Raw genomic sequence first — 24,299 nt, 5'->3', positions numbered from 1 at the left:
CTAATATTCGTCCATGTTGTGCCACTTGGCGATCTGCCGCCGCGGGTTGTCGCACACCTCCCGCCAGTGGGTGACGCCCGAGGGCATGGGGCTCTGGCCGCCCAGCAGCAGGCGGCCCACCACCTCGTTCTTGGTGGTGCGGTCGAAGTCGACCACCAGGAACTCCACGGAGACGTCGGCCAGCAGCTCGGCGGGCACCTCGTAGATGAAGGACTCGTTGAACACGGGGTTGAGCGTGCAGCGCTTCACGTGCGTCTTCTTCTTGGCGATGCGCCGGCGGCCGTAGTAGACGTTCACCTTCACGTAGGGGTCTGATGGGGGGAGACAGAGATTGGTATTAGAGCAGTGGTTCCCAAACGTTTTAACCTGTGACACAAAAGAGAAATTAAGACGTTTGCCCGGGACCCAAACAAGTGAAAACAGACGATCTACAAATTATTATCAAATTATTATATTTCTTTATTATGTTATTAATATTATTACGTTTCTTCCTTACAAATTATTATTATTATATAATTATATATATTTTGTTTTTAATTCATGAAAAAAAAAAAAGCTTTTTGGGGAATGTTTTGGAAAATATTTTTTTTGAATAATAATTAAAAAACTAAATGTAGGAATTAGGAAACAAAAAACGGTACCCACACATATCTGTCTGATCAGGGCCTGCCTGAAAATAGCGAAAGCGCCCATCGGACCACTCAACACCACAGAGCCTTCCTGTTTCCCAAGCATTAACATACTCTACCATACAGATGGGTTAAAATAACCCTTTATTCAAATATAGATATAAAATAAAATAAAAGCTTTTGTCAAAATCACTGAAGCTATTATTTGGAGCAGATGGCATAGATCCTGCAATCTTTATTGTAGTTTGGACATTATTGCAACGACCTCTCTTCGTCAGGAGAGGGAGACAGAGATTGTAGAACCTGCAGATTGCGTCCCTCTGTAGAAAACCAAACTGCTCTCATATTATTGCCACAATTTCTAGGGTTTTGTGGAATATTCCTCTCTAAATCATGACATGGACATTAACCATAGGCCTATATAGAATGTTTACTACTAAAAAACACGATCCTGCCAGGGAGGAGCCCCCACCGGGAGGACATGGCGCCTCTGCATCCTACTCCTCCTGTTCAACATTCCCTGCCAAAGCCTGTTGGACCTGTATGTATAGCGACTAAAGTTCATCCTCCCTGCCTGGCTTCCCTTCCCTGAAGCCCCAATCATTTTAGCCCCTTTATCCATATGTTATACGTTGGCTATTCAAACATAGCAGATATACAAGCAAACTTGTACACGTGCTAAAAATAAATCTTCTCTTCTGGTGGTCCCTGGCACCAACCATTTTCAGACGACGGTCCGAGGCCAAATCTCCTGTTTTATAAATCTGATATACAGGATATATAGAAATGTGTCAAGTCACACTAGAGATGTGGTCCTATATTCACTCACATCGAAAGTGAGTTCTAGCTGCATGCTATTCATATAAAAGAAAAGGCGTCTCTGTTGGGTCCAAAAACTGCTACTTTTCAAGACTCAGATTCGAAACAGCAAAAGCAGCAGATTTGCTACTTATTTGCTACTTATTGATGCTTTTGTGTGACGCTCACGCTGTAGTATGATCAAATTAATTTAGGAGGAAAAAAACACAAAAAGCTAGAATATGAAGATGGAAGGTTTCTGCCCGACAGCGACGAATAGTAATGTTGGCAGCAAAGCCAGCACAGTTTAGCCTTCTGCCCTTCAGAAGCCAAGGCCAAGCGGCCTTGATGCCCACGCTGCCCCCCAAGCTCTTTAGTCCTCTGCCTCTTTCCTGTCAATACACAGCTCTTAGACACCACCGTCTTTTGCTAAGGTTCTGCATTCTTGTTATCCCACGTTCATCTTCAAAATGACTCCGACTCTGATTAGTCTATGGCTAAATGTGCAACTTTATTCAGGAGTTTGTAGAAAATAACATTGGTAATTTGCAAATCACGATCAATAAATGATCGAACGACTTGTGTGTGTGCGTGTGTTTGTGCGTGTGCGTGTGTGTGTGCGTGCTACTCACTCCCACAGAGTCCAGAGATGTCCATGTTGGGCAGGTGTTTGGCCTTCATCACCATCACATTGAGCCTCTGGGTGACAGGCTGGTAGGACAACGACACCAGCAGCTCCCCTCGACTGACACACTGCACGCATACACACGCACAAATGTGCACACGCGCGCGCGCGCACACACACACACACACACACACACACACACACACACACACACACACACACACACACACACACACACACACACACACACACACACACACACACACACACACACACACACACACACACACACACACACACACACACACACACACACACACACAACACACAACACAATTGATCAGCTATTGACACAATGACACACATGGACATTTGACATTATATATTTAACCACTTTTGCGATAAAAACCAAAATAGCGAACATAACTCAATAAAGCAATGCCTATAGAGGGCAGTTTGCCTGCTATTAAAGTGGCTAAATATGTCTTTTTAGACACAATAAGCCGACGATTTCTTTACAGTAACACTATTAGCCCCCATAAGTCACATCTGCCCATGAAAGATTGTGGTGTATCTTGGAGAGAGACAAGCTGGCTTGTGCACGTATGAGTATTCCCCACAATACACACAACTGGTTAGTTTATTTTTATTTTTATATATGAGCAGGCGATGTCTGCTATAGACAAACTTCTGCAGGAGGAATCCTCCATGATTTTAAGTCAAGTGGATTGCAGAGTTTACACACCATTAAAAAAAACGATATATGAACAATATAGTTATAGATATCGTTATAATTCTCAGTGTGAACGGCCCTTTAAACACTAATACTTGGCCTCCACCTTTTCTTTCTATTTGGACCAAATGTTCACCTATAGTACATGCCCAGGGACACGAGAGAGCGACATTGACCCTGAGCAGCATTTTAAACATCTCAGACTGTATTTCAGACATCCTATAATAGAGTGACTTGTCCTAAGGCCAGTAGACCAGAGACCAGAGACATCGGTGGGTCTGTGTGAGGTGCTATAAATGCCAGCAGGTATGAGCCAAGTGTCTCACAGCCTGGAAGACACTCCAAATAATGTCATCAGGGGTGTCGCACCGCATTCTGGGCCCTGGGTACAAGGGTTCACAGCGGGCCCCCCATGAATGTTCTTCATAGGGCGAGGGGGTTTAACCAATTTAGACTGGGGACGCATTATTACGCGTTATATTGTGCTTTAACTATTGAAAAATAGCAGATATACAAGCTCACAACACGTGCAAGACTTTGAATATTTCAAATCCTTCTATTTTTTTTTTGTTGAAAACCCTATGTTTCTATGCCAGCGGTGCTCAAACCTTTTCATGTGAAGGACCCCAAAATGTATATGTACAGTATTTGGCCACGACTCGTCGGCTCCCCATCTCAAAATATTTAGTTCCAGGGACCCCCCAGAAGCACAATCGAGTGCCGCTCTGTGAACTTGTATATCTGCTATTTTTCAATAGTTAAAGTATAAAATAACTAAGGCCCCTCCACCTTGGGCCCTAGTAACCCAGTCCCACTCCCCCCCCCCTTGTGACGCCCCTGAATGTCAGTGAGCCAAAAAAAATAAAAAAGCCTGGCTCTCAGAGGACACACAGTATAAATTATGCTTTATCGGTTGCCAAATATCCCAGCGGGGGGAGTGTGATGATGTAGCGAGGTATTTATAAACACGTTGCACAATATCATGGCTAATCATGACGAATGTTCACTACTCTTCAATGTGAGGATGTGCACAGCATTTGTTAGGTGTAATAAGTGGTGCGTGTAATGATACATCATTTACAAACTAGGAAACAAAGCGTCTCACGCTGTTGACAAGTCTTGACTTACAAAAACAAAGTGGTTTTAGTGTCAAGTTGTTCTTTAACACATTGAGGCCGATTCTAAAAAACGAAACCCCAAAATGATATATGCATTCGGCCACCGGTCCCCATCTCACAATTTTGTTACAGGGACCCCCCAGAAGCAAAGATTTAAGTTAAAAATGTTGGCTTTAAAAAAAAGTTACTGTATATATTATAAGATTCAAAAATAGCAGATCTGCTGTACAAGCTCATATAGCACGGAGCTTGTAAATACAGTATGCCATCTTTGAATAGTCAAAGTATAAAATTACAAAGATGCTAGGTTAAGATCAAGCCATTTCTTTCTCCCAATTTGTAATTTTGAAAAAGGAAATAGCTATGTGTGTGTGTGATTAGTAAGTGATCATACAAACACAAGTCTCCTGTACATTCTCAAGTGTAAATAATGATAACAAATACATTAAAAACAAGCTGGATCCATGTTACTGCTCTTGTATCTCTCTCTCCCCCTCTCCCCCTCTCCCCCTCTCCCCCTCTGTCTGTCTGTCTGTCTGTCTGTCTGTCTGTCTGTCTGTCTGTCTGTCTCTCTCTCTGTCTCTTCTCTCTCTCATCCTTAAAGAGCTGTCATTCCTCCACAGCTCCCTGTTGTCTCCATAGAAACCAAATGAGAGAAGCAGCCCGGAGCTCTCACTGAACCTCACAATGCTGGAGAGAAATGTGTGCGTGCATGTGTGTGCGTGCCATGTACAATATGTCTGCGCTCTGCACACATGCAAATGCTGTATATAGACTATGACTCATTTCCGAATCCATTTTTAAAGCGATGAAAAACAAAACAGCAAGAAGGGGTCACCAAAAGTGTGAGCGTTCCACAAAGCATAGTCTGAATCATCATCCTTCTTCATAGAATGTGTTTGTTGGTAAACACTAAATATGGGGATCTGTTTATAGCATTGCAACTTATGTAGAATGTCATGTAGGCCTACTGTACATACTGCTAGTTTTATGCTACTTATAATAACAACATAATAATAATGTAGTTATCTTTGACTATTTGTAGATATGTTTTGTTAGATTTTGCTCTGATACAGTACATACATAACACCCACTTCCTTCCACCTATAAGCCTCTGATGTGATACTATACTACTGTTGAATCTTCATTCTTCTTGACCCCCACCCACCACCTGCCCACTCACAGAACCAGTCTGGAGGCATTTATATAAATGTATAGCAGTCTGTATAATGTATACTGTAGGTGTTGTTGCTGCACTATGCAAATCCTGTGGCGATTTATGTTGCATTAAAGGCCACTTGGACAATTTACTCTGTGTGTGTGTGTGTGTGTGTGTGTGTGTGTGTGTGTGTGTGTGTGGGGGGGGGGGGGGGGGGGGGGGGGACCCACTGTTTGAGAAACAGTATTGTATTGTCAACCCCTGGATGTTCATAGAGCAGAAGTAAAGCCAGGCGTAAAATAGTATAATAACATAATTACATAATAACATTTTGGGGGTCCTTGGCACGCTCTGAATGGGTTAATGTCCCTTTCACGCAGAAGATGTGACAACGAACGGCAGCACCGCTCTCCTATAGTGAGGCCATTATCTCCTGGCTGTGCCTTCAGCAGTGCCAGACAGAGTGTTCTACTTGAGTAAAGGTGTCAATACTGCAATGCAGAAATTCCTACAAGTAAAAGTCTGATAATCAAAGTGAAAGCACCAAAGTGTATTGTCATCAAAATATATTTAAATACGGTAGGCTACTCGTTATGCAAAATGTCCCAGGTTTTCAAATGTATATAATAGTAGACAATTACAATGTGTCACATCGCAGCGCATTGTGAGCTTGTAGATCGGCTTTTCAAATGACCGAAATGTACAGTAGGCTATATAGGGCTGAAGTGGTTAATGTTTTGTAATAGTAATAAAAATCGGCAAAGTAACTAGTAGCTAAAGTTTTCCAATAATTGTAGTGGAGTAAAAAATAATATACAATGTTTGCCTCTGAGATGCAGTGGAGTAGAAGTACATGTACTGAGAATTGGAAATACTCCAGTAAAGTAAAATTAATATATCGTCGTTGTCGGGTGAAAACCCTGTATGTCCAAAACCGTTCGTTTTGCGTTTATCATTTAAAAAATGATTTAAACTAGTGAAAACAGCCGATCTACAAGCACACAACGCCTCGCACCGCGAGGCGTTGTGTGCTTGTAGATCTGCTGTTTTCACTACCTTTGTGCGACGGCCTTGAATGATGAAGCAGGGCTTTACTTTGCGAAAAAACATACTCATTTGAAACTTGGAGATACAAGGTTTCTGCCCGACAGTGACGATATATACTGTATATATCCAAATTGCACAGTACTCGAGTAAATGTACTTATATACTTTACACCCCTGAGTGAAACCCATTATTTCCTGTGCCTTCAGCCATGGAGTGGTGGTTTACTTTGCTGCTGTGGGGAGCAGAGCACATTAAGTTCTGCACTGCAGCATAGAGGCTCCGTGGTCAAGTTCAACCTGGATGAACTTTACACAATGAGACCAATGAACGCGCGGCCAACAGAAAAAGAATAAGACATTCCATCCAGAAAAAGGAAGGGAAATTGGAACTGGGACACTGCCAATACTTGGCAAAACAAGTCGTTTAATCGAGTCCTCGCTCTTGTACCGTCACATTGAAATGGATTATCCCGGTCACGTTTTTCTCTCCGCCCAGAATTACAAGAGATCCTCCTGTACACGTCAATGCTGTGTTTTGCACATTGTACTGTATAACACGCACGCAAGAGCCTGGTAGTGGGGGCTTTATAAATTAATTTAAATCTGGTAGTAAATGAGTTAATATTTAAAAAAAAGAAAAAGTGATACCAATAAATAAAGACGCTTTCGAGATGTTCAAGTGGGCACTGATACAGAAAAGGTTGTTGGACTTGATCTTTTAACACAAGTGAACCATAACAGATAATCTTAATGTTTTATCCTCCATAGTTTCTAACATTAAAATCTTTTTTTTAAAGTTTTATACAAACTAAATAAACTCCAGTGAGCAAGAACACGCTAGACATAGTGGTGAAATGCTCTGTTCTCCATGACTCTCACTGACATTCACTGTGAAAGAACATTAGCCTTATCCAGTTCACCTCATCCATCATACTGTCACACACACACCCCTCTAGCTCGCTCTCTCTCTCTCTCTCTCTCTCTCTCTCTCTCTCTCTCTCTCTCTCTCTCTCTCTCTCTCTCTCTCTCTCTCTCTCTCTCTCTCTCACTCTCACTCTCTCTCTCTCTCTCTATTATATGGTAATGGAGTAATAATTTGATGTCATTTCATGCCGATGCAGAAAATGCCTGCCTGCCTGCGTGCGTGCGTGCATGCGAGCACGCGCATGTCAGCAGTAGGAGGAAATATTATTTATGCCAAAACAGGCCTGAAAAGTTGCACAAGGCACTTTTCGTAAGACATCATGGATTGGAGGGAATATATAGGGATATTTGGAGGGAAGAGAGAGAGAGCAAGAGAGAGGGAGAGAGAGAGAGAGAGAGAGGAGTAAAAAGAGAGAGACCTTATAGTTTGCTTGCTGATGCCTGCCATACCTTTTCGTGCCATAACCCCCAAATTGATTTATACTCTATATGCCACCATCTGAGAATGTTCTGTGCCAGGGACCCCCATAAGAGCAGATTTGTGTTAAAAAATGCAATATTTCATTTTTGGAACAGCCCACGCTGCAGTCTGAAATGGCACAGATGCTTTCCTGCCTTTACTGGGTCAATGTCCTTGTTCTCACACTAGAGACAGATGTGTGTGTGTGTGTGTGTCTCTTAGTGATGCATGGGCTGGCTGTGTGTGTGCGTGCATGCGTGCGTGTAAAATGGTAAATGGTGCATTTATATAGCGCCTTCATCCAAGGCGCTTTAGAGATTGTGCATCACATTCCCCCATTCACACACATTCATACACCGATGGCAGAGAAAACCATGCAAGGCACCAACCTGCTCATCGGGAGCAACTAGGGGTTCAGAGTCTTGCTCAAGGACTCTTCCACACTAACTCTGGGGAACCCCCCCCCCCCCCCCCCCCCGTGTTCTAATGTGTGTGTGTGTGTGTGTGTGTGTGTGTGTGTGTGTGTGTGTGTGTGCGTGTGTGCGTGTGTCCGTGTGCGCGTGCGCGTGTGCACGTGCGTGTGTGCGCGTATGCGTGTGCGTACCTGGATGTGCCTCTTGGTGATTGGCTGGCTGATGTGCACGCGGCCCGTGCTGGGGTCCACGCCGGCCAGCGGCACGGCCACCTCGCCGATGACGTCGTCGCGGGCGAAGCGGTCGAAGCTGAGAACCAGGAAGTGCAGTGTGAGCTCAGGCAGAGAGCTGTACGCCACGCCGTAGAAGGTGAAGGTCTCCTCGAACGCCGGGTCCAGAGTCTTCCTCAGCACCCGGGTCTGAGGAGGAACACACACACACACCATGGATGACACATGGGACGCCTAACACGTCCAGGAATGTGATAACTGGTTACCAATAGCCACCGCGACTTCCTTTTACTCATTGCATTGTGTACAAACCCGCTGCCACATGGATTTATCTCCGCTTCTTTACCCATATGGCTTGTTTGGTCAAAACGACTTGTTTTCTATGGATCATATCTTACACACAGTTAATTGCGGCTGTATTATTTCATCTCTGTGTGAAAGACAAGACATCGAACAGCCGCGAATGGGAGCGGCGGCGCGCACAACGCCTACATTAGTTATGGCAAAACTATAGCAGCATGAGTGTTAACCGTGGTGGAAAAAGTACTCAAATTATTTTTACTTAAAAGTATCCATACTGCAATGTAGAAAAACGCTCCTACAAGTAAAAAGTCCGGAATTCAAAATGTACAAAAGTATTGGCATCAAAATGGACTTAAAGTACCAAAAATAGAAAGTACTCATTATGCAGAATGTCCCATTTCAGGTTTTCAAATGTATAACAATCTTTTGAAAATAGCATATCTACAAGCTCACAAAGCATCGCTTGGCACCGCGTTGAGAGGTTGTAGATCGGCTATTTTCACAACTTCTTATGTATTATTATATTGTATTCATGGAATTTCTTAGATGTGTTTCTTTGTTTGTTTGAAAATGTATTTAAAAAATCCATCTTTTATATAAAAACAATTGTAGGAAAAAGAGATTTTTTTAACTTGAGTTGAGTCGTGACCCATAAAAATTGGTCTGTGACAAACAAATGGGTCCCGACCCTCTGTTTGGGTAACAGTGGCATTAAACCTGGACAGGAGAGTGAAAACACAGGGGGCTCATCACCTTGACGCGGTGCTTCTTCTCGGGCAGGATGGTCATCTTCACGTAGGGGTCCGAGGTGCCCGCCTGCTCGTCCACGGCCGGCAGGCCCTGGGCCCCGATGACGGTGACCACCAGGGCCTTCTTGGGGAAGGTGTAGTCCACCGCCAGGCTCAGGGTGCCCAGGGAGGCGGGCGGCGGGACCCCCGAGGAGGCCGAGCTGTCGTCCGGACCGCCCGGGGTGAAGGGAGACACCGTCTTACTGGCGCTGCAGCTGCTGCTGCCGCTGGTCAGCGCTGTGTCGGCAAAAACCATGACACGTTAGTTAGTTGTCATGCTAATAATTGTGATTTGTGTTTTTGGCACGTTTGAACATTGGAACATATTCATCAAAATGATTTGCTTTTGCTTTCACATTTACGATAAACGATACTATCAAAATGAATAATGTTACCATGGATAAAACAGGCTTTGAAAGGTTCAAAAGGTTTTATTGAGTTTTAAATAGCTCTAATAATCTGATGGCACTCGTTGCTATAAAGTGTTCAGTGTTCAGTAACAGGAGTCTCCCCTCCTCCCCAGCGCTTTAGTAAACAGAAGATTTTTGGGATACCAATTGTAGCCAATCAGGAGAGAGAACTCATACTGGATACAGGATAAACAAGTGAAACTGGAAGTGATGTCACAAAGACATTTTCCAGCAGGAGACATCTGTTATAGAGCAAACTCTCTATAGAAATGATAATCAAAAATATGTACTGTACTTGTAATGAATGTAATGAACGTTTTCTAAAAATAGCAGACATAGCTGATCCGCTATTCTGCATTTAGCTCAAATAATCATCACGTCATTTCACAATTATGTAATAATTAATTATGTAATAATTCCATTGTGCCAGTCTTACCGCTGGGCCCTCCCGAGCTGCTCTCCAGGCAGCAGTAGTCGGCCCTGATGGGCAGCGCCCGCTCTATCAGCGGCTGGCCACTAGGGGGCGCGTGCAGCCGGCTCATCTGCAGCGGGGCCGCCCCGGCCTCCACGTCCACGGGCACCGTCCTCCCCCTGCCTCCCCGCTCGCCACCGCCGCGGCCCCATTCACCACCGAGGCCTGTAGGGATGCACCGGTAACCCAAAATATATCAAAACTTTAGAACAGTGCTTTTCAACCAGTAGTCCGGGGACCACCAGTGGTCCTTGAGGGGGTTTCCAGTATGAATATTGTATGTTGTTTGTGTTGTGATGTTTTATGTGGACCCCAGGAAGACTAGTGACCGCGGCAGCAGAAGCTAACGGGGATCTGAATATCGTCGTTGTCGGGTGAAAAACCGTCCTATGTCCAAAACCGTTCGTTTTGCATTTTTCATTTTAAAAATGATTTAAACACCTGAAAACAGCTGATCTACAAGCACACAACGCCTCGCACCGCGAGGCGTTGTGTGCTTGCAGATCTGCTGTTTACACTACTTTTGTGTGACGGCCTTGTATGATGAAGTAGGGCTTTGCGAAAAGAACATACAAATTTGAAACTTGGAAATACGAGGATTCCACCCGACAACGGCGATATAGACTAAAAACTAAAGATGGAAAGTTGGTAACCAAAATGGACCAAAATGGGTCCATTTGCTTAAATCCATCTTTTTTTTCAAGCAACCTTTCAAGGCATAAAAGATCCAAATGGATGTAAATGCACGGAAAGTTCTGAATCAAGACGTAAACCCATGTATTGAAGAGAGTGCTGAGTCTTGTACTCAATTAATTGAGTAAAAGGACCTCAATGTAAACAAGTCATAGTGCTTTATTGTGTTTAAAGAGGTGGTGCCATAGTTTTGTACTTTTTCTGTTTTTCAATGTGTCTAGGAGGTTGAAAGTACATCATTGGACCCCCCTGGTGTGGATTTTATGAGCAATTATGTATTCTCTTGGTATTTGTTTGTTTTCTCTTGGAGGCTGCCACCTTGAGGTCAAAAGTGTCAGTTAAAAAACACAGATACTTTTACATCACAGAATCAACTCCTCCCCTAATTACCATTCACCCAACACTGTGGGGTGTGGCTAACTTCAGCTGGGTCACCACCCACCATGACATCCATGCATACTTAATGAACTGGGGGTGTGGCCACATAAAAACCCAATTTTAACTCTTTCTGTATACTTTTTTGGAAAAGATCTTCCTCCTAGTATAATCATAATACCTGATAATCATGTTTTAGAGGGGGGGAAAATCATCGCACCACCTCTTTAAGTCCTATTAGTAGACTGTGTATCTGAACTGTACTGTCATGTCTTTTCCTATATGCGAACTGCTAACAAATTATCCAATCAATCAATCAGAAACGTTCACATCCCTACCGTGTCCTCCTCCGCTGTTCCGGGACTTCCCGGCTCGCCGGCCGACGCGCACGATCTTCTTGTTGCTGAGCGTCTCCGGGTAGATGCTGATGCCCTTCAGCATGTGGATGAACCTGTAAGGGCAGGGCAGTCACCACCATTAATATAACACAAGTAATTGCAATTTGCAACACATTAAGCGTCTTTGTCGCTTTAGATTTTAACCACTTTAACCATAATTTTATGCTTTAACTGTTGAAAAATAGCTGATATACAAGCTCACAGCGCGGCACCGAGTGCCGCGCTGCGAGCTTATAGATCTGCTATTTTGAAAATTTGAGCAAGCCTTTGGATATTTTGACTAAATGTCTTCTATCCTTCATCTAAATCAGTCGTTGCCAAACTTTTTCATGTCAAGGACCCTCAAAATTACATGTATTATTTGACCGCACGTCACCGCAGACCCCCATCTCAAAATATGTTGTTCCAGGGGCCGCCAGAAAAAAAAATTAAGAGTTACAAATGTTCTCTTTAAAAAATACATATATTCAAAGATTTGCACACATTTTCACAATCACAATATTGTTAATATATTCAATAAAATTACTATCACATGATAATCTATACTTTTTTTAAAATGGCAAAAATAGCTGATCTACAAACTTACAATGTGTCTGCTATTTCTGCTATTTTTGGAAACGATTCAAACAATGAAGACAATTGTGCAAAATAACTGCGATCGCCCCCAAATAGCGTGCGATTAAAGGCGTTTATGTAATAATAATAATAATGGTGACGGGCCTAACCTGTAGGGCGGGTCCACGGGCGAGTCGCACGGCCCTGACTGGAGCTTGTAGCCGCCCGTCAGCTGGCGGTAGCGGCGCTGGCAGCACGTCCACAGGAACACCGCCACGGTCACCGTGACCACCAGCACACCGGCGCCCAGGAAGCCGGCCAACACCGGAGACACCGCTGTGTGGGCGTGGACGGAGGAGAGAGATGAGGTTCCGTTAGAGATGGACATTAAATATAATGATGATTACACAGCTCGGTTGAACGCTTTTCCTCACACCTTTATCAGGCCCGGTGCCAGGAGACAATGGCTTAAGTGAAGGTTGAGACCATATACTTTGTTTCAACCATATTACCTTGTTTTTTACTATTTGCAACTCGGTTTGATTGATTGAAGACTTTATTAGAGGTTTGCATAGGAAAAGGTACAGTTTCATGACGGTACAGTTCACTGGTACAATAGGTCAACTAAAAGGAGATCCTAGTAAGCTTTTCGGCTTATTTATACAGGCAACCTTTATGTACAGGAAACCTTTATGTATCTCATATAACATTGACCAGCAGTGACTGTTATGTGTACTTTTCTTTTGTTTGGCACTGTTTGTTAAGTTATGCTTTGAGTATAGCTTTTTTTTTGTGTGTGACGTGAGCTTTGAATGTTTCGTGGTCACTTTATGTATATATTCTTCTTCTTTTTTTTTGCAATAGCTTTTGACACTTGTTTTATTTATCTTTAGTACTGTACACTACAGTACTCTTTTTCTTTTTCTTACTTCTCTGTAACTTGTAACCTTAACTGCTGTGCTGCCTCTGGGCAACCGAATTTCCCCCGTGGGATAATAAAGTTATCTATCTATCTATAACGACAGAGGGATAGAACACAGTACTATGAAGTAAATATCGTCAGAAAAAAAATATAGATATTTACAAGGTCAGAGGGAGGGTAAGGCTAGGCTAGGTTTATTTTTACTTTCACTGATGCGTGGGGAGGGGCGAGGTGGTCCACGTGAGGACCCCCTGTGCCACCGAGCCTGACCTTTATGTTTAACCTCATGCTATGTACTGTATGTAAATGGTAAAAGGTGCATTCATATAGCGCTTTTTATCCAAAGTGCTTTACATACTGTAGATGCATTTCACCCATTCACACACACATTCATACATCCATGGTGGAGGAAACCATGCAAGGCACCAACCTGCTCACCGGGAGCAACTAGGGGTTCAACGTCTTGCTCAAGGACACTAATCGACACTAACTCTGGGGGAGCCCGGGATCGAACTGTGAACGTTGCGGTTCTCCATCCGACCGCTCTACCCCTGAGCCACTATTAGGGCTGGGACTCGATTAAAAACATTATTTTAATTAATTAGAGGCTTTGTAATTAATTGATCAAAATTAATCACATGTTTAATTGCATATAGCCTAAATATTTGACCTGAGAAGCAATTTTATTTCAATTATTATCTCCCGTTGCGTGCACTGAGGTCTGTTGACTGTTGGTTGGTGTGAGAAAGGTTTTATGGTGCAATGGTTTCAATCATATAAGTATAACATGAATTTGGTATTAAAAATGTCTTAATTAAAAGCCATTCAATTGTCACTTTAAAAATGTGCAGATACCCTGTATGCACTTACTGTATACTGTTGGTTTGTTTACTGTTGAGACTGAATGTTGCACATCAAGCTAATCATCTGGGGACCCCCCAAAATAATTTGGGGACCCCCAGTTTGGGAACCACTGACTGGGCTACAGTATGTAACTCAGGCCATGGCCATGAAACAAGTGAGATAATGTACAGTGTGCCGTCACTGTTTGAAAGTAAACTTGGACAGGATGACATAGAATGGACCTGACACTGGTTTGGTTCATTGGCATTCTGTGGCTCAACAGAAATAACACACCACAGCTCTGCCTTTGTGTACGTTGCCGTGGAGGCAGTTGCTATGGAAGCATTGTGTGTGTGTGTGTGTGTGTGTGTGTGTGTGTGTGTGTGTGTGTGTGTGTGTGTGTGTGTGTGTGTGTGTGTGTGTGTGTGTGTGAGTTTTATGAGCACACTACCAGTAGGCATTGTGTGTAGAACAGGGGTTCTTCAACGTTTTCAGGCCAAGGACCCCTTATTGAGAGAGAGGTGAAGCAAGGACCCCCACAACCCATATAGTTTAATCTTTTGACAGCACGATCAGCAGTATATTTTGGATTCATGTAAATTTGTTTTCAGATATTAAACCACTTGAACCGTCAATACTTATAAAACTTGACCTTTCACTCTGTACTTAGTCTGCTCCTTTTCCCCTCTACACCAAAGCTCTTTGACAAAAATACATTTTGGCTAAATGTCTCCCAATATGGACAATAGGGTTCAAGAGGTTAATATAAAAAAGGAGAAAAAAAGTTTCTATCACATAAAGATTTGGAGGACCCCCTGTAGTAACTCTGAGGACCCCTAGGGGTCCCGGACTCCCTGTTGAAGACCCCTGGTGTAGAAGTACCTCACTTTTTCACATTTTTAAACCAAAAAGAATATTGTAACTTAAATGTTACGATGGAAATCAATGTGGCTGCGATCAGGCTTAAACCTTGATTCATTCTTAACAGAGCTGGTGTTTCCCAAACAGTGTGTCGGACCCATTCTATAGAAACTGAAGCTGACCTGCTCACAGTCAGAGGCGCTCATTCTCCTCAGTGAGGGCAAGCTACATTCCTCTACTAGTGGATACTATGGATTGAATTGAAAAGAAGACTGTTTCTTCTCCTTTAGGCAACATCTGGGGTTTACTACTTAAAGACTTTGTGTGTTATTGGAAATACCCCGTTTTGGCAAGAAGATTCATGTTGGTGCATAGCCCCTCCCTGCCTTTGTAAAAAAAATAAAAAAATCCCTTGCTTTCTGACTCTTGGTGTTGGTCTACACTCACAACATTGTACGTGGTTGAAAACTATGATCATAATTACTTATTCATCAAAATATTCTCAACTAACCTAACATCGCCAGACTTTCCACAAGGGGGAAAGCCTGGCTTTCATTCCAAACTGACCAGTGTGATGATCCTGTCTAGGACACTCCTACTCTATAGAAAGTGGTTTTCGGGTTGGCGCTGCTTTGCTTTTGTTTGCCTCACATGAATGCCGAATCGAGTAGTGTAGTCACGCTACGAGTTGGAATAAAACATGGATATAATACCATACGATAATTATACAAATTGAAATGAAACAATTATACCAAACGAAAAATATATGACACCTAGTGGAATCATTTTGGAGGAGCACAGGAACCATGATTTCTGCCCGCCTGAAAACTGGGAAACAACTTGATCCCATAGAGCAGATCAGAAAACTTGGAAAAGACCCAGTATATAGACCAGACCAGATCAGAAAACAAAAGGGGCTTTTAAGCCGTGACATCATTTTGTAGGCGGAGGAGAACTCTGCCGCCAGAGCATTTTCTGTCCCTCGCTATTTCAACAGATCCGAGACAAAAATAACGACTAAAGTATAATTCTAACACTTTCCTTTCAACAACAAAGAGAAGAAAAATGTGTAAATAGTAAAAATAGTAAAAAGATTCACGGAAACTGGGGGCAGAAATTCTCCTCTGCCTACAAAATGATGTCATACTTAACAGCCCCGGATCAGAATGTTTGTAAACAAGCTGGTAACTCTGGTATGAGCGGCTATGTAACGCCTGGGATTCAAATCCGGGTCTCCTGCGTGAAAGTCCAATATCTTAACCATTGATCCAAAAGGATATCCCTATGGTCAGAGGGAGATACTAGACTATTGAGGCCATCAGGCTTTAAGGCCTCATATGGATGTTTTCACAATGTAAACGTATTTAATATATAATATAAACGTGTCAAGAACATTAGCTATATCTATTTTCGGTGGATATAGTCCATAACAATATCAAGTGTCCTGTACTTCCAGAAATAATGTTAAAGAAAAATGCTGCTCCAATGTGGCACTGCAGTTGTTATCTACCCGAAAATAACTGTTTAGTTGGTTGTGGTGATGTCATGATGATTAGGTCTAGTTTATCCTTAATAAATGTATTTTTTTCAGTCTGCAAAAGGAATACTCGCAAACCAACACATCAATAATTGGAACGTCTCAATGTGGAAAATGACTGCACATTTCTGGTAGCACTTAGATCACTATTACACATTTCTTGCATCTGAAAAGAACCGTGAGGACATTCCATTTATTGATGCATTGGTGTGCAAGCAGCACTCCTTTCGCCTTTCTATTATGATGTTTGGCGAACGTGCCTAACCGAAATGCCTGATTACTTGAACCTTAGAAAGAGTGCAAACATTTTTTCCCCCGTCTTTCTTATTCTACAGTCGTACATTATTTATTCTACGTTGCTTAGTCTATATGTGAAGACAACTCTGCTGAAGGGCTAGGATAATATGAATCATCTCTCATTGTACATACTATCGGACGGAAACCTTATATGTCCAAAACCGTTACTTTTCAGAAAAACGAAAAAACTGTGTTCCAGTGGATCCAAAGTAGCTCTTATACTTTTCATTTCATTTTAATTTCAAACCAATTAAAGGAGTAGTTCACCCTCAAAATGACTTTTTTTCTATTGATTAGTCACGCCATGGAGACTAGAGTTCAATAATATCTTTAGGTTTTTCTCGCATTCCTAAGACAAAAATGTGATAACAATAAATGTACCCCCATTCGTTCCGGATGGGGACCCGTTTCGAAACGGGTCCCCATCTGGAATCAATGGGGGTAAATTTACTCGAATCCAATTTTTGTCTTAGGAATGTGACAAAAAACAAAAAATATTATTGAACTCTACTCTCCATGGCATGAATAATCAATAGAAAAAAAGTCATTTTGGGGGTGAACTACTCCTTTAAGCACTTCTCTCAACAACTTTTCTAAAATAGTCAAGCTCGCAACACCTCGACTATTTTCGCAACTTTGGCACAACACTTGTACAACGAAGTAGGACATTAATTTACAAAAAGAAGCACAGTGCTGTTGTGCCAGTTGGGGTGGCCTAAAGAATAATAATAACACCAGCAAGGCCCAATGGCTTACTGGCCTATTTGGAACAACATCAGACATCCCCTCCTCCTCCTCCCATACAACATAATCACTGTCACTGAGGTGAATGTTCAAATGCGACGTATTAAAACAAAATGTGTTCAATTGAGATACTAGCAATCGAGACAATTAAGGAAGAGCTGTCTCTCGCCGTTTTCTGTTGGGATACTGGAGATTAGGGCTGCACAATATGGACAATTTTCATATCACGGTATTCAAGCCAAATATTTCGATATCGATATGATGATATACGATATTACCATACAGTTTTCATATTTAATATTTTAAGTGAAAACAAATCATTATTCAAAAAACAGCTTAATAATAAGCCAATAACACTCTTGATTTAAAGTGGTTCCCAAAAAATGACACAAAATGGGCAATGATATAGGCAATATGGGCAACGATATGGACGCTATATTGCCCAGGGTTATATATTGTGGTATCGTTGACTTTCGCGATACTGATATTGCGCATGGTCATACCTCGATAACGATATATTGTGCAGCCCTACTGGAGTTACCTGTGACGGCTCAGGGATCCCCCACCCTGCCCCAATCCGCACACCTGCCAAGGCAGCCAGAACCAAGCCAAGCATAATACTGTGCAGTGTACACACAAAAGTAACCATGTGGATCTCAGCATCCACATTGGCAGTGATGGAAAAAGTACTCACATGCTTTACTTGAGTAAAAGTATCAATTCTCCGATACAAGTTAAAGTCCAGAATTCAAAATGTACTTGAGTAAAAGGATGAAAGTGTTGATATCAAAATGTACTTAAGTACCAAAAGTAAAAGTACAAAATGTTTGAAAAAAGCGGATCTACAAGCTCACGTGTCGTGATGCGACGCATTGTGAGCTTGTAGAAAGAAATGTTGGCCAATTCCAGGTTAAAATGATAATAGTAGGATGGATAATTAAAGGAGTGTGTAAACAATGATGTCAGTAATGCTCTCGTCATTATCCACAATGAGAACCTTGACAGTGCTGGCTTTCGAGAATGAGAATGCTGCATAGAGTTGGCCGTGAGCCAACCATGCCTGTGGAGTTCCTAAATGTTGTGACATCACATCAAGCATTCTCATCCTTATGGTGTCTTACTGGTAATTAGACGCCATAAGGACGACCCTTATATGGCGATAGCTAATGCTGTGCCTGTGAATTTCCGGATTTCCTACGTTTTGTGATCACATCAAGCATTATCGTCCTTGGGGCGTTTTAGAGATTTTGTGATGTCGCAGTCCATGCCTCTGGTGATATTGTGATATCACGTGAAGCCTGACAAGACATCAAACTATTTAGTAAAAAGTTACTCATCATGTAAGTCTATTGAAGGTAGGAAAGATAGCCTATGCCTGGAGAATATGGTGGGCGAAAACCCTGATTTTGAGTGTTCCTGTGCTCGCCTTCCCGGGCACAACGATTCAGGGTACACCTCTCGGATTATAGTAGTAAGATAAGATCTGTTCATTTACATCTTATTTACATTTACTGAGAGTGTACAAATGGACCATAATGTTCCATTTGGTTTCATTTGCACTCTGTCAGAGGTACAGATCTACAGATTTGGTTCTAAGTATCTATCATTAATTTAGCTGGGAACCCCCTGGAATGCCCTGAAAGACCCCTGACAGTCCCTGGACCACATTTTGAGAACCACTGCTTATTCTCTGTGGTCCTTCAGCTTGTTTCAGGCACTGTTAATGGTTCAATAAAGCGCCATTAGACAGAGGCGATAACAGTATGCATAGGTGCTATACTGTAGGTTCCCCTATATGATTCTGAGACAAATTACTGCGTTTAGTGCTATTTAGCACCATTTTGTTCCGTGAACCTAGCTATATGTGTCTATTCTGTCTTTCGACAACGGAGTGTTGGGAGGGTTAGCGACTCACCCGGAGGTTAGGGTTAGGGTAAGGGTTAGGTGTCGAAAAGATGACACACAGAAACAGCGAAACGCTCCCATGTTCGGTACAGCAGTCAAAGTCATGGCATTGTCAGCGCAGGTAACTGCAGGGCTAAATTTAGGAAAAATGCTTTGGGTTTGTTTGCTGCAGTTAGAGCAGAAAACTCATGTCATGGAACTCAATTCCCACTCATATCAGACGCACACGTTTCACTGTATTTAAAATAACGCTTAAACCAGTGGCTCAAGAGTCAAGAAAAACCAACCGATCATTGATCTAAATCACAGGCTCTCAGAACTTTTCATTTCAAGGACACCCGTAACTCAGAGAGCGTATATACAAATGGAACCACGGGTCCATTTGGTTCCATTAGTACACTAATGTAAGGCTCCACTTGGAACCTCCTCAAAGAGCCCAGAAGGGTCCCTGGACCCCACTTTGAGAACCACTGATCTAAACTCTCGTATGGAACCAATAGTTCTCTATCCTGATTCCGATGACCTTTGATGCGTGTCATTCCCCATCTCTCTCCCCATTTCCTGTCAGTCTACTGTCCTATCAATAAAGAAATAAAAGCCCCAAAACATGTCTAATAATATCAAAAGCAGCAGATCTACCGAGCTTGTAAATCTGCTACTTTTGATGCTTGTGTGTGATGCTGTGATTAAGTAGGGTGTTAATTACAAAAGAAAAAAGAAATAAAACATGGCCATTGGACACGAGAGGTTTCTGCCTGACAGCAATAATATGCAAATCGAATACATAACTCTCTCTAGCTGCCCAAGTTAGTTCTATTGTGCATGACCCTTGTTAAACAAATAAACAAATACAATTTGTGATAGAAATTGGCACACACCCACACACACACTCCACCACAACCAAGACTCATTTAGTTTCCTTTTTGATATTAGTTTGGATTTTGGAAGAACACAAAACACACGCACGCACGCACGCACGCACGCACAAACGCACGCGCGCACGCACGCAAATGCCGAATAAATAATGGACCTTATATGACAACGGTTGAAAACCACTGCTATTTAGCACCATTTGACAAAGGTGCTACAGTACCGGTATGTAGGCCTGCTGCAGCAGCACCAAAAGAGGTTCCCTATATTATGCTCACAAGCCAAGCTGACCTTGTGTTTAACCTCAACATACATACAGTATCTGCTGGTCTTAATCTAGGTTATCTGAATTCTGCATGGATATCTTGATATTTGTATAATGCTCTCATTGACACGCTTATTTAATGTCAGATTTCTGTCTGTCTTTCTTGTTAGACACTGATAGGCAATGGAATATCAATCATATAGAGGAGTTAATGCCAGCTAGCTGCAGTGTAGTTGTTGCAATGCAGTGCAACAATAAAACATTATGAGTCTGGATGGACTCTGTAGTAGTGCATCCCATGTACTGACCTTACAAAAGCATTAGCTCAACCAAATGTTTTCTACAGCAGGGGGATCAATCCAGCTATTGATCCCTATAAGTAGACTGATCTCCTGTATCAAGTCGGTTCTCACGTCTGCATGTGTCCAGGGACCCCCAGTGGTCCTTGGGGGAGTTCCGGGGGTGTTCTCCCCCCCCTCCCCTCCCTCCCTCCAGCTAAATGATTTTCTAGTTCATCTTCGGCAGTATTACAACTAAACGAAAATACGACTAGAGAATGAACAGTACAACGATGTCTGTTTTGACCAGAGTTACACTGTTATTTCTGTAGGCCTATCTACAGCAGACAGACAATAGAGAGAGAGATACGGTAGAGATAGACAGACAGAAAGACAGGCAGACAGATAGAGATATCAGATCCAAATGCAGGACAGTGATTCTTCGGAGTGAGCCCTTTTAATTTCAAGGACCCCAAACTTGAACCGATTTGTAGGCTATCTGTTACTTCAGTCTAAGAGAATTTTGGATCTGATATCTCTATCTGTCTGCCTGTCTTTCTGTCTGTCTATCTCTACCGTATCTCTCTCTCTATTGTCTGTCTGCTGTAGGGTTACATGTCTCCATTCCGACATGTCTCCTTTCCGACATGTCTCCATTCCGACACTAAACCTAACTCTAACCCTAACCCTAAACCTAACCTCTATGGAAGACAATAAGAAGTCACTGTCGGAGTGGAGACATGATGTCGGAATGGAGAGCAGTCACCTACTTTCCTCTATGGTGGCTGAGAATTCTATCCTTCTAGTTGCGACCGAAGGTGAAAACCTCGTAGCATGAAACCTCGTAGCTTGTCTGTCTGTCTGTCTGTCTGTCTGTCTGTCTGTCTGTCTGTCTGTACAGGAAGTGATGTCAGTGTGATGTCAGTGAGTCACAGTGATGTGGTACAGAATGACTCATACATGGGCATAAAAAGGATGTCACATGACAAAACTTCCTGTACTGACAGTCAGACAAGCTATGAGATTTCTCAGGGTATAAAAGTCCATATATGGTCATTCCCAGAAAAAGAAAAAAACCTTTTATGTCCATACATGGAGATTTCTGATGTCACCAAGGCCCTAACTCACCAAGGCCCTGCTTGGCATTACTTACGTACGTTTTATGCCCATATATGGAGTTTCCTATATTGTCAATATTAAGGACATTATTAAGGATATTATGCTATCAATATTAAGGACATATATTGGCGGCGTGTTCCTCCCCCCGTGTCATCAGCGCCCACACCCTAGGTGGGGTTGGCGATAGGGCCTTTCTGTGTGGAGTTAACATGTTCTCCCTGTGTCTCCTAGGGTTGATACCCTCACAAAAACATGAACAAACTCCCTCCAGAATGACAACAACTAGAATCGTCAGAGAAACGCTGTGGTTGGCCAGATGGCCAAGAATTGGCGCGATGTCGCATGTCACCCTGAGGTCGCAAGTCATCCTGAGGTGTCTTACTAGTAGTGCCTGACTTAAGGTGGTTGCACACTGGTGCGTTTTACGTTGCGAAATGCGTTTTTCAGGGCAAGGAGAGAGAGAGAGATAGAGAGAGCAAGGGACCGAGTGGTGCGCGAAACGGGCGGCAGTGTGCAAACGTTACTGACATAACGTGAGGTTGATTTTTTTATTCACGCTCTCCGAAATTCACTCCGATATTCGGCCCGAAAAACGCAGCAGTGCATGTGCAACCAGCTTAAGTCCTGACTCCTGTTGGCTTAAGTTATTTCCATATCTGTATCAGTGGCTCTATTATATAAATGATGATAATGATAATGATGATGATGATATTAATAGGCCTAATACATAAATAAATATGACATTCATTCATTCATTCAGACAGACAGACAGACAGACAGACAGACAGACAGACAGACAGACAGACAGACAGACAGACAGACAGACAGACAGACAGACAGACCATGTTTGCAGCGTCAGTGTTGGTTCTGTGTTCTATTCTATTCTGTTCTAGCTCCCTGACAAAAACTCCACAACAATAGACTGTGGCTGGGATGATGATAAACACGCACAAGCGCGCGCGCGCGCGCACACACACACACACACACACACACACACACACACACACACACACACACACACACACACACACACACACACACACACACACACACACACACACACACACACACACACACACACACACACACACGTCAGTAGGCTACCACCACCTTCTACACAAATGACACGATGGCGCAACATGCATGCGTCTCGCCGACCATGGATGGAGGCGACGCGCGTTGACAGCTTGTAGATCTGTCCTTTTTTTTGCTATAGCCTACGGAGTCGGTTCAGGCATTACGTAACAACAGAACGCGTTGTTATGGCCCTGCAGGGCTGACACAGCATGCAGCGCTCATAACATGACCATTATTTAATACAATAATTCATGCATAGCCTAATCATGGAAATAGCAGATCTGCAAGCTCACAATGCGTCGCTCTGCATTGTGAGTTTGTAGATCTGATATTTTCATTCATCATAATAATGAAGCCAACATCCAACGTTTAGTAGGCTATACATGCGCATTTTATTAGCCTGCTTCTTTACCGCTTTGTAGCCAGAATTTTAACGTTTATTTTATATTTATTTATATGAATCATCGCCCAAGATAGGGAATCATTTAAGGTTATCGCCAACAATCACGTTTAACAGTCATTTTTAAGTGATTAAAAACGGATCGCGTTATATTAGATTCCAATAATCATAAAACATATGATCGCTATGCTTCCAATAGGCTTCTGATAGCTTTATGACATGGATGACTGTCCTTAGCTACTCCTTTAGTGAGCCAAAATGTAATAATAATAATCATGATAATAACCTATAGGCTACATCAATGTAGACAGTCACCTATCTAAACTACTCAATCTGCATATAGAACATGACACAATCACAGTGGATGAGCGTCATAAAATACAGGCAACACGGTCGAGTGATGATGGTGGTGGCTATCATTACAGCCAGGTCATTTTAGATAACAGCACTTATGTAGGCTACTACTCACCATATGCCGGCTTCAGGTTGGTGACCTCAGCCATGTTGATGCGTATTTGCGAGAGCGGTGTCAATAATGAAAACCTGCAGATTGAAAGAAAGCTAGGCTTTATTTTATGTCCATGGATGCTGCTGGGTGTGGTTCATGGACGGCAGCATCATCGCGCACTGACATTCTAGTGGAGAAATGAGCGCTGTGGCGCCCCTGTAGTCCAGAGAGGGGCGCAGGTCCACTGCTGGTGATGATGCTGCTGGAATGCGTCTGTGTGTGTGTGTGTGTGTGTGTGTGTGTGTGTGTGTGTGTGTGTGTGTGTGTGTGTGTGTGTGGTCCCCCTAGGGCAGTAGTTCTCAAAGTGGGGTCCCCCAGGACAGGAGTCCTTGAAGGGGTTCCAGCCAGGGGGTCCCCTGCAGCAAAATGGGTTAACATATGTCACTGAAATTTATGTAATGTCTTTATCCTTGATAAGCATCTGTTATTTGCACATAAATCGTAGAAAAATATTTGAAAAATGTGGAATATTTTTGAAACATTAACAACACAAACCTTGGAGGTCCAACGCCATTTGAGGTATGTATTTTACATGAAAAGGTTT

General features: G+C 42.7%; 1 protein-coding gene across 1 annotated transcript; it reads right to left on the bottom strand.

The window, feature by feature from the left end:
* syt11a (synaptotagmin XIa) lies at positions 1 to 23,847 on the bottom strand (the record flags this gene model as incomplete). The annotated part of the gene is made up of 8 exons (XM_080734820.1): positions 23,717 to 23,847; positions 12,300 to 12,465; positions 11,515 to 11,627; positions 10,073 to 10,273; positions 9,192 to 9,463; positions 8,097 to 8,324; positions 2,060 to 2,180; positions 1 to 311 (listed from the first exon to the last, which is right to left on the bottom strand). The coding sequence occupies exons 1-8, from the start codon at positions 23,748 to 23,750 to the stop codon at positions 1 to 3; spliced, it is 1,446 nt and encodes a 481-aa protein (XP_080590946.1). The 5' UTR covers positions 23,751 to 23,847.
* Positions 23,848 to 24,299: the final 452 nt, after the last annotated feature.

Source organism: Nannobrachium achirus (assembly GCF_963921795.1).
Source record: "Nannobrachium achirus genome assembly, chromosome: 10".
In the NCBI taxonomy this organism is placed as follows: Eukaryota; Metazoa; Chordata; class Actinopteri; order Myctophiformes; family Myctophidae; genus Nannobrachium; species Nannobrachium achirus.
The sequence above is the reverse complement of the archived record's forward strand: the minus strand, read 5'-3'. Positions and strand labels throughout refer to the sequence as shown.